Raw genomic sequence first — 16,531 nt, forward strand, 5'->3', positions numbered from 1 at the left:
GGGCATATCGTCAAGATGTGCCATGGAGGTCGTTCAACAAGAGGGAGGAAAAGCTACAGCGTCGAACACATTTCCAATGTCTTCATGACTGGCGTATTTGAAGGTCAGAGTGTTACTTGTCAAACAGTAGGCAGCAGCATACTCCTCCAAGTTGATACTTTTTTTTTTGTTAAATTCTGCGTTAGCGTAGCGCCGCGAAGCAACTGTGGCTCTGAGCAGCGTACAGACGTGGACAGGTGGAGAGAGGACAGCGAGGTTAGTATGCGTCCTGGGCAGACTTCGGGGGGAACTGTGCTGACATTTGTCTGGAAAGTCTTCGGAAAACCCACAAGTTGATACTGGTTCTGGCACGACACTACTGGACACTTGAACTTGTGCTAAGCCGGGAAGGCCCAAGCTCCCTCATGGCTTCATCTACAATCTCTCAGCAAGGATGACATACGGATTCGAGGGCAGACTCAAGTGGAAGTATCGCATAGGGGCCGAAAGCAAAGGCTAGAGGTTTTCTTCACTGACATGGAACACACGAACCTACTTGGTCGAGACTGGAATCGAGTGTGGATTTCAACAGACTTTTCGTGGGAAGCATCTCAGAGGCGAAGGAGTCATTAGCATCGATGCTATCAGAGGTTACTGAGTTGTTTGAAGCACGCCTGGAAGTGTTCCAAGATGAAGGCCCATCTGTATTATAAAGAGGATGCGCAACCAATGTTTTTTAAGCCATGCCCGATACCATTCGCAACCAGACAGGCTGTAGAAGCGGACTTGGAAAGACTAGTCGCAAGTGGTGTTCTACAACCCATGGACGTATCAGGGTGGGCACCAAAACTGCAGTACAGGTTTGCGGCGATTTCAGTGTAACTATAAACCTGCAACTGTCTGTGGCACAGGATCCACTTCCCAGGCCGGAAGAGCTACTGGCGACACTAAATGGTGGACAGCGTTGTTCAAACAAAGTTGGATTTATCTGGCATTGGATGACCAAGAAGGTCCTGGTAATCAACATGCACGAGGGATTTTTTCAATTTAACTCGCCTTTTGGCATTTCCTCAGCACCGTCAGTTTTTCAGTGTATGATGGAGTAGTGGCCTGCTACTTGGATGACATTATTGTCACGGGCAGGATAGATGCTGAACATCTGGAAAATCTCTGCAGTGTTTTGAGTTGGCTTCGAGATTTTGGCTCAGTTGTCTCGCGACGTAAACACCCAATTATTATTATTATTCGAGATTTCGGCTTCATGCTGAAATGAGAAAGGTGTGCTTTTGTCCAATCTGAATTGGAGCACCTAGGGCACGCGGTCAGTGCTAGTGGTTTTCGTTCGTCTCCAAAAATGGTGTCGGCTGTTCTCAACATGCCACCACCGACGAATGTCTCTCAGCTACGCTCCTTTCTGGGTATGCTGCAACATTATGGCAAGTATTTGAAGACACTCTCCGATGTTATTTGACCATTGAACGATTTGTTGAAGAAAGAAGCATCTTGGGAGTGGACCGGTTCATGTGTAGAAGCGTTTGAGAAGGTCAAGGAAATGCTGGTTTCCACGGACACACTGACACATTTTGACCCTGCGAAGCCCATTTTCTTAGCCGCCGATGTACCATCTACAGGACTCTGAGCAGTCATATACCACAAAATCAAACTGGCCTCAAACTTGGCAAAGAAAGGCCAATAGTACCAACATCGAAAACTCTTACGGATGCCCAACGAAATCGAGAGGGATGTCCTTGCTATAATTTTTGGAGTTAATAAGTTCCATCAGTACTTACGGGGCCGGAAATTTACGTTATACACTGATCACAAGCCGCTTACTATGATTTTTGGCTCAAAGAAGGGAGCTCCTGTGACATCGGCAAGCCGAGTGCAACGATGGGCATTGATTCTAATGAATTATACATTTGATATAGAGTACATGTATGTAAGTTTGGAAATGCAGACGGTCGCTCCAGACTTCCGGAAAGCCCAGACAAGTTTTTCGACACAGATATGGAGAAGGGCATGTTTGACGTCTTTCTCACAGAAGTGAATGCTATCCTGGATCATACTGTTTCCACCTTGCCCATCACGGTAGAAGATATTGCTGAGGTGTCAAAACTCCCTGCTGGTCAGGGTGGTTAGTGAGGGCTGGCCATACTATGTACACTGCACGGGGTTGACATTGCACAAAGGGTGCCTGCTTTGGGGACTGCAAACAGTGATTCCACCAAAGTTCTGGAATTCTCTTTTGAGAGAATCCCGCATGAGGGCCATGTAGGTCAGACAAAAATGAAGATGCTAGCCAAGTCTTATCTATGGTGGCCTGGCCTAGATCGGGACATTGAAAAGCAAGTGAAGTCCTGTGGACCATGTGCTGCTGTTGTGGCACAAGAAGTCCCGGTTCTGCTTCATCAATGGAAACCTGCCGAAAAGCCTTGGACACATCTACATGATTTTGCAGATCTGGATGGGAAGCATAACCTGATCGTGATCGACCTTTTAGCAAGTCGCCCGAGATATCGCATCTAATGAGCACCACAGCTGCGCACACCTCCACTGCCTTCAGTGAAATGTTTCTCCAAAATGGCCCCCCCCCCTTTCATCCGCAAAGATTTCAGCCGGTTTCTTCAAGTGAATGGAATCAAGCATATACTTACTCTGCCCTATCACAACAGGTTAGCAGAGAATTTTCTTCCCACTTTCAAAACTGCTCTTCGCCGCTTCACAGAGGAGGGGAGGAAAGACAATGTTTGCGACTTCTTGTTCAAGTATCAAGTAACATCACACATCACAACAGGACATCCACCCTGTGAAATGTTCAACGGCCGATGCTACCACCACAAGTTGGATCTTATCTGTCCTGGTCAGCCGTTCGTTTTTGCGAGAGTTTGTGCATCATGGGACTGCCAGAGGACGAACTTTTCAGGAGTTTTCAGATAAATAAAAAAAGTTTTGATGTTGGACGCTCGCAAGAAGGCGCACTGGAGAATCGGTATCATTGTGACTAAGCAGGGATCGGTCATTTATGTAGTCAAAGATGAGCACCAGCTATGGCATCGGGTGCACAAGGACCACATCAAGGGGTGGAACTCTGTAGAGACTTGGGAGGGACAGGCAATTCCCGTTGGCATTTCTCGACTGCGTGAACGGTTACCTCCGTCGTTACCTTTTCCGGAGAGACACGCATCCTGGGAGCCCGAGATCCACCCGAGGGATTGTGGTGACATCGGTATCGGCCATCAATCACCACCGTACGTAACTGAATCCGGAGACAATGCGTTATCCCACCCGCACACGGAAGAGTCCGCAACGCTATGGCTACAGCTGGAGGGATGTAGGTAGTAGCTGCGAACAAGTTCTGTTTTTGCTTTTGGTTTTCCTCGGAAACGGCTGCTTCTGTTCATCTCTGTCTGCTGCTATGTTTCATTAAATCCTTTATTATTCTTGCTAATGGCAGGTCTTGGGTCATCTCAAGGGGGATTTCTTATAAAGGGGCAGTCGCTATTCCCTATGGTCATGGGTTGTGGATTAAAGAAATGTGGTTTAAATACCAAGTGCAGGTGGTGTTCGGGGGAGACTTCAAATTAAAGTCAGTTATTCCAATGGTAAATAGAAGTAAGGAATTTCCAGAATTTGACGTGAAACATAAAAACAAGTACGTCTCTTGTAACACACAGTGCATGTACAAGGTTCCCTTGTCTTGTGGAAAACATTACTTAGGGCAAACTGGAAGGTGCCTTAAGACAAGGTTACATGAGCATTCATACAATCTAAAAACAGAGAGGGAGACCTTACCAGAACATCAAGGGAACCTTTAATGAGACTGCTACAAAGGGAAAATATGGTGCTGACTCCAAATGGGCAATTCTAGAGACCTTCTAATTGCAGAAAGCAAAGATAACCACGTTAGTGTAACTTTGCTCGAAGAGAGAATATGTTTAGGTGTAAAGAATGTGAATCTTTGTTGAAAGTGTTTGCTGTGAAATGTTTGTGTTTATCGTCATTGTTCTTGGTGCTTTTAGAGATGATCTGAATGGAACACACTTCCTCAGAATGTGGGTGGTCACGTAGTGGAATTGTTACCTTCTCTCGCATAGCTGAGTTATACTTTTCTTTTAACTTTTATTTTCTTATCTTCTTGTCACCTGTATTACCACTCTTACTTTGGCCTGTAAAGGCAGTAGTATGCCTAAATAAATAAAATAGGTAAATGTCTCACAGCTGACAAAAACAGCGTGTGCATCATGAAACCTTGGCAACTTTGGATAACACTTTGGTTCATACGGCATTCCAGATCTCATTAAATAAAGACAGTTATGTGTTCATACCTTACAGCAAAAGAGAGATGGGGAAGGTTACTGGGCTTCAGCCATGGGCATTTTAACGCAAGTAAAAAAATGCCCTCTGTGCGAAACTGTGGCCAAAAACTTACTTTACTTAAAAAGATTACCTTGGGAGGCCGACAGAAGAACCTTTGCATGTGTTGAAACAAGCTGCAGCAACGTCACGTAAAAATGCCTCTTCTTTTGGCTATAAAACAAGGGACAAGACAAGTTCTTATGTACTGGAAGGGTACAACTTTCATGTAAAACAATAAGCATAAGCAGTTAGGGATACAATACCAGTGAGTAAACTTATTGAAAGACAGCAATAATTCCGTACATATATAGCGTATATACATAGGGTTGCTTCCCTAACAAAACTACCGTACACAGACCACAAATACCACCATGGACATTTGGTGAACGTCGTTAACACTAAACATTTTTATTGACCATAACAGCTTGTCACACACAAACTTCATGCCCTCCCACTCACATTACTAGGTCGATCTTTTCAAGAGTCGGCCTAAGAGGAAGCCCCACAAGGTTGCTCCTGTTTTTATTTGCATTTTCCATAAATAACTTTCTGAATTTCTTAGGAAAGGATGTCGTGTCCAGAGGATATCTATTGATGGCCATAGAATCAGTGCTCGCACTAAAACTAGAGGTTCTGTATTGGTGGACTTAAAATTTGCCTTTACAAAAAATTACTTGTACAGTCGACCCCCATTTTCTCCAAGCTTCACATCCCGTGCTATCCAGACAAAAAATATGGGGTCAGGTCTATGAAATTCGCCTTCACATTCCAGATCCAGAGGAGACATTCCAGGAACCACTGCCTTCACTTATCCAGGTGGATGAATGGATGGAATAGGTGACCCATGGGTAATGTGAGCAGACATCAGGAGGAACAGTCCTGCTGTCCTACCAGCCTGCTTGGGGGTGGAGTTTTGTCTTGCCTTTGGCTGGAACGATCCCCGAATGGAAAAGGTGTGGCTAAACAAGGGTTTTTTCTACTTCCACTTTTCAGCCTCACATCTTTCCTTGATCTAGCAAATGGAACATTATGATGTGCTGGCTAAAGGGCCATCCCTTTGACAATACTTTGTGGAAAGCAAAGATCGCATGTGCACGCTTTGTTCAATAAGCTGCCATGTCGGAGGAGAATGGTCTTAATACAATGATCGGTCATTGTAACGCTCACGATAATGACAGAATGGAAGTGCAAGTTCCTTGCACTTGTTGGTCCTTGTTGTTGTTCCTTGTTGCAAGCTCTTTGCAACAAAGGTCCAGCACAAAGTGCGCTGCTGTTGCATCCAGTGTTGAGTCAGAGACAGTGTGCAACCTACAATTTGTCAACTTTGAGGAATTTTCCCATTGTACCCAAGTACCACACATGGACAAGTTGAGCCATTCTATACCGCTAGGAGAAGTGATCTTGTGGTTTTCTGCGATGTCTTCGGTCATGTATGACCTCTGTCAGCCAAAGTGTCAGAGAATAGCAATTAGTATGGCAAGCAAAGACATGAAGATTCTGGATATCCAGGTGTGGAGAACCCAGTGCTGTGAATGTTCAAGTTGCATCAAGAGCAGGAGAAAAATGTTTCTCAAGTAACAGTAGCAAGCAGGTACAAGTTTAGAGGAGTCATCAATGTCAGTTGGCAATGGCGTCTCAGCACAATGAGGGGTAAATCGCCTATAGAAATTTACGAGGCCGAGGAATTCTCACAACTTTCCGCGAGAAACAGGCTGGGGAAATCTTGAATGGCTAGGGCTTTGGAAGGGAGGGGCGTGATGCCGTTACCATCGGTGATGTCTCAGGAAACTCCAACCTGTTAACACCAAACTTGTACTTGGCGGCGTTGACAACGATGCCATGCTCACGTAGTTGTTGAAAGAGTTGGCATAAGTGTTCCTCGTGTTCCTCAGGTGTTTGGCTCACTACCAAGATGTTGTCGATGTACGCGAAACAGAAGTTGAGACCATGGAGGACAGAGTCCATAAAGTGTTAAAAGGTCTGCACAGCGTTCCTGAGGCTGAACAGCATACGGGTGAATTTGAATAGGCCGAAAGGTGTGACGATGGCTGTCTTTGGAATGCAGGCTGGGTCAAGCGGAATCTGATGATACTTTTTAACCAACTCAACTTTGAAGAAATGGTTTGCGCTGTGGAGATGCGCAGTAAAATCGTGGATGTGGAGAATGGGGTAGCAGGGGCAGAACGGTGTTGTTGAGAGCACAATAATCGCCACATGGCCTCCAGTCTCCAGGGCCTTTTTTTGGGACCATGTGCAAAGGCTTAACCCATTCACTGGATGACTGGTGCACAATGCCAAGCTTGTACTCAAATTCCTTTCGAGCAATGGCAAGGCGATTAGGTGGACCAACAGTGAGGATGTGGTGAGCTTCCAGGTTGAGGGGTTCAGTGATCTCGGGAAAGTCCTTGATGACGTGCGAGAAAGGTGTGGGCTGGTGGCACAAATACCAGTTGATGAAAGGGACGTCTTGACACCGTTCATCAAGAGCCCCGTTATACCATCAATGAGGTAGTCAACGACCATAAGAAGTCTATGCCCAAGATAGCATGGCCCACGTCCATGATGATGAAAATCCAGGTGAATTGACGTCACAATCCAAGGTGAACGGCATGTGAACACTGACCATAGCAAGCGATGGGTGATGAGTTGATGGTCTCAAGTTTATGAGTTGGCTGTGTGTGTCTGCGATCAGCTGGAGTCGGTGGAAGAATACTGACTCCTGTATCGATTAGGTATGGCACGCCTGTAATCTGAACTGCAATGAAAAACAGACATTGGCCATCACTGGTCACCAAGAGGCAGGTTTCCCGACCAGGTATAAGAAGGCTGGCAATTTCGAGCAGCGGCGCCAAAGGTCTGATGGTACCAGCAGTATGGGCCAGCAAGTCGAGATTGACGAGAAGAGAGACATCGATGGATAGAGTAGCACCGAGGGGTTGGACAGCGGTAACCAAGTGGAGAACTGGGGGCGGACACAGTTGGAGTTGATATACCTACTACAAGAGAAACTTTATCCTCAAAGCACTAGTGATGGATGTTTTCTCAATCGGCAATGTTGACATACATGGAGCCCCATCATGATGAACGCAGAGTATAACATGTATAGAGGATGTTCTTAAATTATTACTTAAACTCCAGCCCGTAGACTGCTATCCTCCATCAACAATAAAGTTTGGAGAATTTAGAAAGACATGCCATAGGGAGCTTTAGACATCCCAGAGGACCTCCCTTTCTTTTTTTCTTCAATAAACATTACTTTTCAAAGTTTTCTTTTGACCCACATCTTCAAAGCATCGATGATGAGTGCAAAAGCATCCATGGCTATGATGTGCCAAACAATGGTGAACCATCATGTTTTGTGCTAGGATAAATGCCTCTCAGACAATTCTCAGTTCCCTGCACCAAGACAAATGCTTGTATTTCATTCCACAATGGATAAATCTATATTTTATCCACATAACCATTTTTAGTGTTACGAAAACTCACGTTGGACATTCATGAGGATTGTGCTCCAGAATGATGCAGGGACGATCATAAAGGTCAAACAGGCGTCGTACATGCTGTAGCAGGTCCCGGCTTGTAAGGTGGGACACGCAAATGACTCCCATTCGGTGACTAAGTTGGAAGTCCCCAGCAGAGAGTGATCGCACTTGGACAGTGAGGCCGGACAGCGATCGGAGTCCCGAGACTAGTGCCTGGAATTAACATCCCTAAATGCCTTTGTCACAAAAAAGGAATCCATTTGTGTAGAACAGAAATGGCAGTCATTCTTCTGAGTGTCTTTTCCAGTCAAAGCATGGAGTAAGACATACAAATGTAAAAATAGTATGGGCATACAAATGATAGGTTGTAATTTTGGATATCAAAGATGATTAAGTCATGCGAACAACATAATACTAGCATTTAAATCAAGTTTGCAAGCTGGAAGCTTCATTGTATTAATCCTTTCAACATTATTAGAGTCTATGCACAAGATTGAGTGCGTTTCGAGTATTTTTACTTAATACACCTCCACTAAGGCACTTGAAGGGTCTCTATTCCTTTTTCATGGTTGGCCTGTAAGGCTAGACTGACCCACACATGCCAAGTACAGTCCAGTCACGCAGGTGCAGGAGTAATCTGCACAGGGTTGTGGCCTCCACTGACAGCACTGCGCAGCACTACACAACACTCTTTCCCTCTTTGCTTCTTCCCGAGCAATGTGTCCAATCTAACGCATGGTGCATAAGGCAATGTATTTCACACACAATGCTCCTCCGTGTGACAAAAACTGGTCTCTTCTCCTCCATGAAACTGTTGATCCATGTATATGTTATACACTGGTCGGGAGTGCATCTATCGTGTACCCAGACTACCATTAATGGGGGGAAATGCGTCGTGCGAGCACACATCCACTCTTGTTTGAGTGTCATTACGTTCTTCTCTTCGCCCAAAGCCCAATGCTTTGAAACGATCCATTTGCTCTAACTATAGTAGTTCGCAGTAGTGGCACCAATCCAGTTCATCTGCACCACACAACTATAGTCATGTCCAAGTTACGTGGTTACAAGTAGTTCAGTAACGCAGAGGTCGACTAAACAATTAATTATGACGAAAAAGTTCTGACGAGAGAGGATTCTGTTTTGTGGGTGTCAAGATGACATTGGTGAATGATTCCTCCTGTTTAATACTTTCTTGGGAGGTGGCCATTGTGACAAGTAACGCAATTAATTATGGCTAAGTGACAAATACAAACACATGTAGATTGGCTTTGCAAACATCACTGCCAAATGTCCATGCATACTTTAACTATGACTGCACCACGAATTAGTAAAATGGCAAAAATGAAAAAAAAAATGAAAAAAAAGTGAAGTGGTGTGACTTCTGTCAGATAATGAAAAAATGGCTAGGAAGCAAGTGAGCTGGTGAAGATGATGTATAATGTAAAACCCCCGGGGAACTGTGTCCTTTCGTGTTCTCTAGTCTCGGGGGTTTTACATTATGCATCATTCTGTTAGATGTTTCTTCTGTACGTGGTCATTCAAAACGAGCAATTTGTTGTATTCATTCCTTCCTTGGCTACCGCACCTGTTATGCGAGCCAGGCAATGTTTAAAGCAGAACCTGCCAACAATAAACTTCAGTTGGGTGTATGCAGCTATCTGTGTCAGTAGTTTGTTCATAAAGAGTCTTGTCTAGTCTCTTGGGTTGCAAACTTTTGCAGGTATTGGATATTACGAACTACAGTACCCCGCCTTGTCCCATTAGCTAAAACTATGTATAGCAGCAATTTGAGAGGAGGTCAAATGATAAAAGGCATTTGTAGTCACACCTTCAATGAAGCTTCCAGAGTTTTTTTTTTTTAACATACATTAACAGCTTCAAGTGTCTCGAATAAAGGACATTAAAAAGAGTTAAAAGTTGGGTAGGTTGGTCACACATCTTAAAATGGATAAAATCATAACAAACATGGACACGACTAACAGGTAGACGTACCGGGTTTGAAACGATAACTCTTGTGTCAGCAATGACTAGCATGCTACCTTCAGCTGTGCCCTGTGCAAAGGAAGCAAAATCTTACATTTACATATTTATTGCAAATAGCACTGCTGTGTAAAACACATCCCACAACAATCTGGGAGTAGCCACCTCGTGTGGTTGCCATGAGAGAATTTGACTCAGTAACTTGGGTTGTGTTCATTTTCAACTCGAGCAACTCGAGAGTCAAGGGAGTAGACTCTTCCCCAGGCAGTGACTCCCGTTCTAAAATCAGAGGATTCAACACTCGAGAATAGCAGAATAGATTACTTGAGAAAATCCCAGAGAGCTTAGCGCCGCTAACTTGCTTATCAGAAAGGAAGAGAAGGGATGTTTTAATTAAGGTGTCAAGCTCAGCAAAAACAAAACATCAAGGACTGTTCTCCCTGCCTCAAGACAATAATCACCCAAGATTAAATGCACGCACAAGGAGAACTGGGATTTCTTCAAATCGTCTATTGCGATCAGTCATTATTTCCTCCCTCTTCTTTAAACATCCTCAAATGACCACATGCTTATAGATAAATCACTAAATTTTGCCATGCAAATGAGCCGAAACCGAAAATACATGCTTCCGACAGGATGTCTGCCTGTCTGCATAATCCACCCGTAAAAACTGTATCTTGGTAGCGCTCATATTTATTATATGTATTTTTAAACCCTGTAAAAGTTTAAAACAAAATGGTCAGTACATATGTCGGTGATAGGGAGTACTTGAAGTAACCAAGTACTGAAGTACTAGTGCAAATACATTTCTGAGTAGTTGACCAGTCTATAAGTATTACTGTTTCAAAAATGAGATATTTCAGAAAGCAGCAATGAGTGCTCAGAAATCGTCTCTGATGCCTTGCAGGGTTTTTCCCTAGCACTTCACTACACAACCCCCAGGGCGTCTACCAAATTTCAGCCTTCAAGTTGCCTGACTTTTCCAGGTTTTCACTGACCCTTTCAAGCGAATTCCCTGACCAAAACAAAAGAGAACTTGGTGCCTGCTGCTACATTTTGACACAGATCCCTCATAATAGGTAAACAGATCATTTATTGAATATTGCGATTCACGCATCATCACGGCACCTGTCTGCGATTTTCCCTGGCTTCAGCTGCTGTATTGCAAATTGCTTGATAATTCTCAATTTTCCAGGTTGGTAGATGCCTAACGTGACACGTACATAGAAGTGCATCTAGAAAGGCGGAGCTCATTTGCGTGTAGCCGAAATCAAACGCTCGGCTTCGAGCACTTTGCAAGAGCTTATCTTTCAATACTCGTGTCATCGACTATGAATATCTTTAATACATATAGGAAATACTGAATACCTAGTAGAGGCAAAGACGCAAACTCATCTACGATCGAGACTAACGCTTCAGCAGAGTCAGCATCAACGTAGTCTTCAGAACTAACAACATAAAAAAGGAAAAACGACTTCAACAATGAGGGTGTTGTTGATGATGATGGAGGTTGTACGTAACTTGTTGCACCAACAGAGTGGCTTGTGCCATATGTTCATTTTTGGTATCAACACAAAATTCAGATATGGGTTACAGTATAACTGTCATCTCTCTGGCGGTTAATGAGAAACTGACAAGTGCCTCACACTTTGACATCTGTGTTGCTCCAATTTGAGTTCCTGCTGGAGACATTCTGGCTCTTCAAGCACTCTGATCGGCACCTTTTTCTGTGCTATTCTGGAGGTCCTCTGGCTGTAGTTGATGCTGTATGGCACTCTCACAGTATGAAATGAAGTGACGAGTTGTCTCCGAGATTTGTTGCGCTTCTGCATTTTGAGACATAATGGACCATAAATACATAACTGCATAATGTTTGATATGTGCCGATTTATTATGAGGTGGCAGGTGTCAGAACCAATCCTTTTAGGCTGTGGCATAAAGCTATCTGTGTGTCAGTGCCATCATCTGTTTGTAGCACCCTTAATTCTGCCATGACATAAAGCGCTCATCTGTTTGGGTCAAAACCATTCGTGGGAGCTGCAAAAAAGTGTCTGGGGTACCTGGCGTTTCGGTATTTCATCTTCCTTCACACAGAAGCTGTCCTGGAGATAGTCCGATATATCCTGGGAAACCACCTGTAGTGAGATGTACAATCTAGCTTGAAACCTGCTGTCGGAAAATCTACCAGAGACCTTTGGTTGCATGCAACCTATGGTCTGGTTTTGCTATGCCATTGCTGTTCACATTAAGTCTAGTCTTTATTGCCATTGCTCATCAGTTTTGGGTAGTGCTGTCTGCAGTTGAACCTAGAACTCAAATGCACACACCTTCTTTAATTTGTGCTCCTTTCACTGCTCATTATGCAAACAATATTTAAGAAAGCACATTTTAAGCCTGCTGAGCGTCATGTTGACAGGAGTCTGTCTATAGCTCTGCGGAGTTTGACTTGGAAACCAGAAGATCAGTACACAAAGATTTTTTCAGTGTTCTTCTGAGCAAGCAGATGCCACAGGCAGATTAACTTCATGTGTAATACACACTACCATTACCATTACCATTAAGCAGATGTCACAAGAGTTTACTGAAAACGCTTATGATTCACCTGAGAGTAAACGTCATTCAATGGTGAAGCTCGATAGCCAATCTTGAACTGGCCCTGTTGGATGAAGCTCTTGGTAGATTGCATGTAAAAGGCCTCTATTGGGGACGACGCTGTCAGGGAAACTATTTTCACGAACTTTTTCGATGCAAAAACATTTGTTCTGACAATGAATTAGGGAACAGAAAAACGCACTTTCTTCTTCATCGTCGATGAAACTCCCATCCAAGGAGTCCAAACTGCTACCTTCCGAATCGTCTTCGGAAGCTCCTGATGATACTTCGGCTTCATCCTCTAAAAATTTGCAAGGTGCCTTCTACAGAAAAAAAAAAAAAGAAGAAGGGGGGGGCATCGAATTGTTGCCATTATAAAATGCTATGTTTGTAGACACTTTTCATGCTCCACAAAGCAATTTTCAATATGCAGTGTTCAAAAATACAAAATAACACATACTTTGTGAAAAAAATGTTTATTCACCTTTTTCTTTGTGGGGTTCCTTTGTGCATCTTGGCTTTCATCCTCACTGCTCACAAGCCTGTTGATTACTTTTCTTTTCTGTGCATTTCAAGGGGACAGATACAAAAGATTATGCTACAGCTACAGCTACAAAAAATTATGCTGGTCCAAAGCTTTTTTAGCAAAAGAATTGGAACCTGTGTATAAACAGTATGTGAGTTACCCTTTGGTGAGGGGCTTTCCCAACAGGACAATCATCATCTGTATGAGAAAAAATATACTTCTCTCAAACGGTGAAAATTCAACAATTACAGCCTTTCAAACTGGGCAACAACATACCCAATCTCTCTAGGCATGTGCAAATAATTAGTATCTTAAAGCCGAAGCAAATAGGTACCTAACGAAGTCAATAGATACATAGCTAAGGCAAATACAAGGCGAATTGTTATAAAACCGAAGCGAATACGAAGCGAATAGTAGTACAATTGGACTAGATGCACGTGCAATGCATATATGGATATAAACATATGTTCAGCATGTATGCATACACAATATATTCATATGGATCAGAATATGGACAAGCGCTCAGGTTGTTTCATGTGTTGGCCTTATGTGTGTAGCTTGGGAACTATTGTAATATATTCTATTTGGAAAGAACATGGATTCGATTCAAAGCTGGAAAGCAGAATTCCGCATTCAATTTGGAAGCCAAACTGAATATAGAATTATTTGCTTCAGTGTTTCAAAAATTGGAATATTCGCACATGCCTAATTCCATCATCACATTTTTGAACCAACTGGTTGTTTTTTGCAGCTGTTCGCCCGTATTCAAGATTGGAGTGCATTTGTGAGCCAGTACATGCGAAATATGTTGACAGAGATAAAATATTCTGAGCTGCATTAAGGCTATTTCACAGCTTTTTGTGGAAACTCCAAATGGAAAGCATTTGTGGGAGCATATATAAAAATTTGCCCTTTGGTAGATGACTACAGAGCACACATTCAAGTCTGCAGATTTACTGTTCCTCACAAGCGAGATTTACGAGGGACGTTCAATAAGTTCTAAGCCTCAGTATGATGCAGTCAGTGATGAGCAGTACTCAAGTTACTTTAGTACATTTTTCAGTACTTATACCTTACATGAATTACATTTCAACTTGTGTGCTTTGTACTGTAGAGTACTTTTTCCTAGCACTTTCCCGTCAAGTACACAACTTGGACTGCAGACAAAAATTAGAAAATATAAATGAATATTTTTTCCTTGAATGGGCATTTTTGAAGAAGAAAACAGGCTCAAAGTTACAAGACAAGTTACTAAAAACTATACTAGTGCTTTTATGTTATGCTTAAAAGCTGCAGTATGCAGTTAAAAGTTGAAAATGGAGAGACATACACGCTGTGACTGGGATAGGCAGTAGGGTGACTTGTATCTTTTCTATTCTCCTAAGCCACGATTCAAGTGCTTTTTTAATCATTCCGCAATTATTGTATTTCACAATATCTGGTTCACTTTGAATTATTATACGTTAAAAATGGAACGTTTTTTACGTAACAGATTATTTTACTGCAGGTAACAAAGCTACATAGAAAAATAAGTTTTGCATTGCACTTTCTGTTCTAGGTTTTTTACATATGACATTTCTGAATGCAGAGAGGAGTTCTCAGAAATATATCATATCTGTTGGCCTTTTCGTATGAAATCATGCTTTTTTGCATGCCCAAAGATTACCACCAGAGCCCAGTGCACTGCCTGATCGAAAAATCCACCAAGACTCCATCAGGAATCCTAGTGGTCCATTAGAATATTTTGATGGACCATCAAAACAGCTTAGTGGTCCCACAGGAGAACTTAATGGTACATCAACGACACTTTGCGGTCGAATAGGTGATGCCTCATTGTAGATCAGGGGCCCCTAACGGGACATCAGAGATATAGAATAGCATATTATCGTCAAAATGCTCCATGCAGGACGCCGTAAAGGACAGAACTGCTAAGCTAGACGGAAAAGCTAAGACGGAACCTGCGTCCTGTCCTAGTCTTGTCCTTTAGTGTTTCCTTGTGTTGAAAGTTCTAGTTGTTATAAAAAATGAGCAACGCTGTAGCCGACGTTCTTCCAGTATTCAATATGGCAGCTCGCATTGTCCTGACAGGCTGATAGACCTCCGACCGTCAGGATACTAATTTTTTATGCTGTCTTACTCATTATGGTTTGGAATATTCTGATACAATTCTCGGAATTCTAATAATTCTAATTCAAGATGCAGTCGTTCGTGACATGTGACCCCCATAAAACTTATTTAAAACTGATCCGCTCTCAGAGACTCAAGCTGCAAACGCCCTAGTGTGTAAAGACGATTGAGCATCGCGCGACACTCGCAGCCTATAATGGCCAGCTCTCACTAGGCGACGCGACGTCGTGAGCAGACATGAGAGCGCACGATTTTCATGTTCCCACCACAGTGGCCCAAAGCAGACGAAAAATCAGGAGGCGAGGCCTTTCTGTGTCACCTTATTGGTTGCCAGCTATCGGTCTCAGTAGCTCTTGTCGATGTCGTGAAAGAAGTTCGGCAATTTTTCTGGCTCGACGTCTCTCCTCTCCCGACTCCAGAACTGCGTGTCTGTTTCTGCCGCCCGCTCACGACGTCGCGTTGGGAGTCGCAAAGTGAGGGCTGGCCCTAAAAGGTATTAAAAGCGATAAAAACACACGTGCTGGGAAACAAACAAAAGCACAGACTGACGAACAAGATTTTTATTAACAGACCTGCTTCTTATGGCAGGCGCTTCTTATGCACAGGGCTTGCCCTCACGGTCCTATTGAACTTTGAATCTTTTAACTGACATAAGTAAAAGAACCTTGAAATCTAATATAACCTGAGCCAGCAATGCACTTTTTTGAAAGGTTACCCTTTTACGCCCTCAAGCCTGCCTAGTAACTTTATCTTTTTGAAAGCACAATACTTATCAAGAGTCCCTCCTGTTAGCAACTCCTAAGTCCTGTATTTTTGAAAAGATAAAGGTGCTCCTGGCTCCTAAAGGTGCTACAAAGGTGCTAAAGGTCCTATAAAGGTGCTCCTGCTCATCAGCCAAGTCCGAAAAAAGTGCCGCCTTCGTGTTTTATAAACCCTACTTGTGCTCCCGTGTCTGCCCGCACAACTGCGATTTTATCAAAGGGCCCTAAGTTTTGTTTAAACTTGACTCCTTCCTGTTTAGATGCAGCTGCTTGCATTTATAAGGTTTCGTCTGTCATAATTGATCCTTCCTTATCCTCGTCTTTCATTACTCAGGCAGTACACCTCATTTCGCACACTCTGAGTTCTAAATACCGTCCCGTAAACCGTAATCTCTCTCCAGTTAAGTTAGTTCGTAATGAATTGTCTGAGAAGAACTTATGTCTGTTGCAAACTGATAAGTCTGCAAAATTCGCTGTTCTACCCGAAAATGTTTTTGCATCTAGAGGTCGGCAGCTGTTGGAAATGTTTTGAAACCGTATAATCATGATTTAGACAAGATCAAGAAGTCGATATGCTCTATTCTTCTTGACAATGATCTGACTGGCCTATGAAACTGTATACGCTCTGCTTCTCGTGGAACTTTCGCTGTAAAGTTCCTGCTCAAGGATCACAAGGTGGACATGCCGCTTAGAATCGTAATCAATGAGAATCAAACCTGGCAAAAAAT

At 43.1% G+C, this 16,531-nt stretch overlaps 1 protein-coding gene across 7 annotated transcripts in view; it reads right to left on the bottom strand.

The window, feature by feature from the left end:
• LOC135397425 (Fanconi anemia group M protein homolog) overlaps positions 1-16,531 on the bottom strand; it is a 42,142-nt gene that overhangs the window by 9,605 nt on the left and 16,006 nt on the right. For all 7 annotated transcript variants that reach the window (XM_064629034.1, XM_064629032.1, XM_064629029.1 and 4 more), the window contains 9 exons: positions 13,076-13,113; positions 12,874-12,951; positions 12,592-12,712; positions 12,400-12,509; positions 11,858-11,932; positions 11,444-11,623; positions 9,810-9,869; positions 7,822-8,030; positions 4,427-4,506 (listed from right to left, as the gene is read on the bottom strand). In XM_064629034.1, the coding sequence (XP_064485104.1) occupies positions 4,427-4,506; positions 7,822-8,030; positions 9,810-9,869; positions 11,444-11,623; positions 11,858-11,932; positions 12,400-12,509; positions 12,592-12,712; positions 12,874-12,951; positions 13,076-13,113 (951 nt within the window). The remainder of the gene's footprint in view (positions 1-4,426; positions 4,507-7,821; positions 8,031-9,809; positions 9,870-11,443; positions 11,624-11,857; positions 11,933-12,399; positions 12,510-12,591; positions 12,713-12,873; positions 12,952-13,075; positions 13,114-16,531) is intronic.

Source organism: Ornithodoros turicata, chromosome 6 (assembly GCF_037126465.1).
Source record: "Ornithodoros turicata isolate Travis chromosome 6, ASM3712646v1, whole genome shotgun sequence".
NCBI lineage: Eukaryota > Metazoa > Arthropoda > Arachnida > Ixodida > Argasidae > Ornithodoros > Ornithodoros turicata.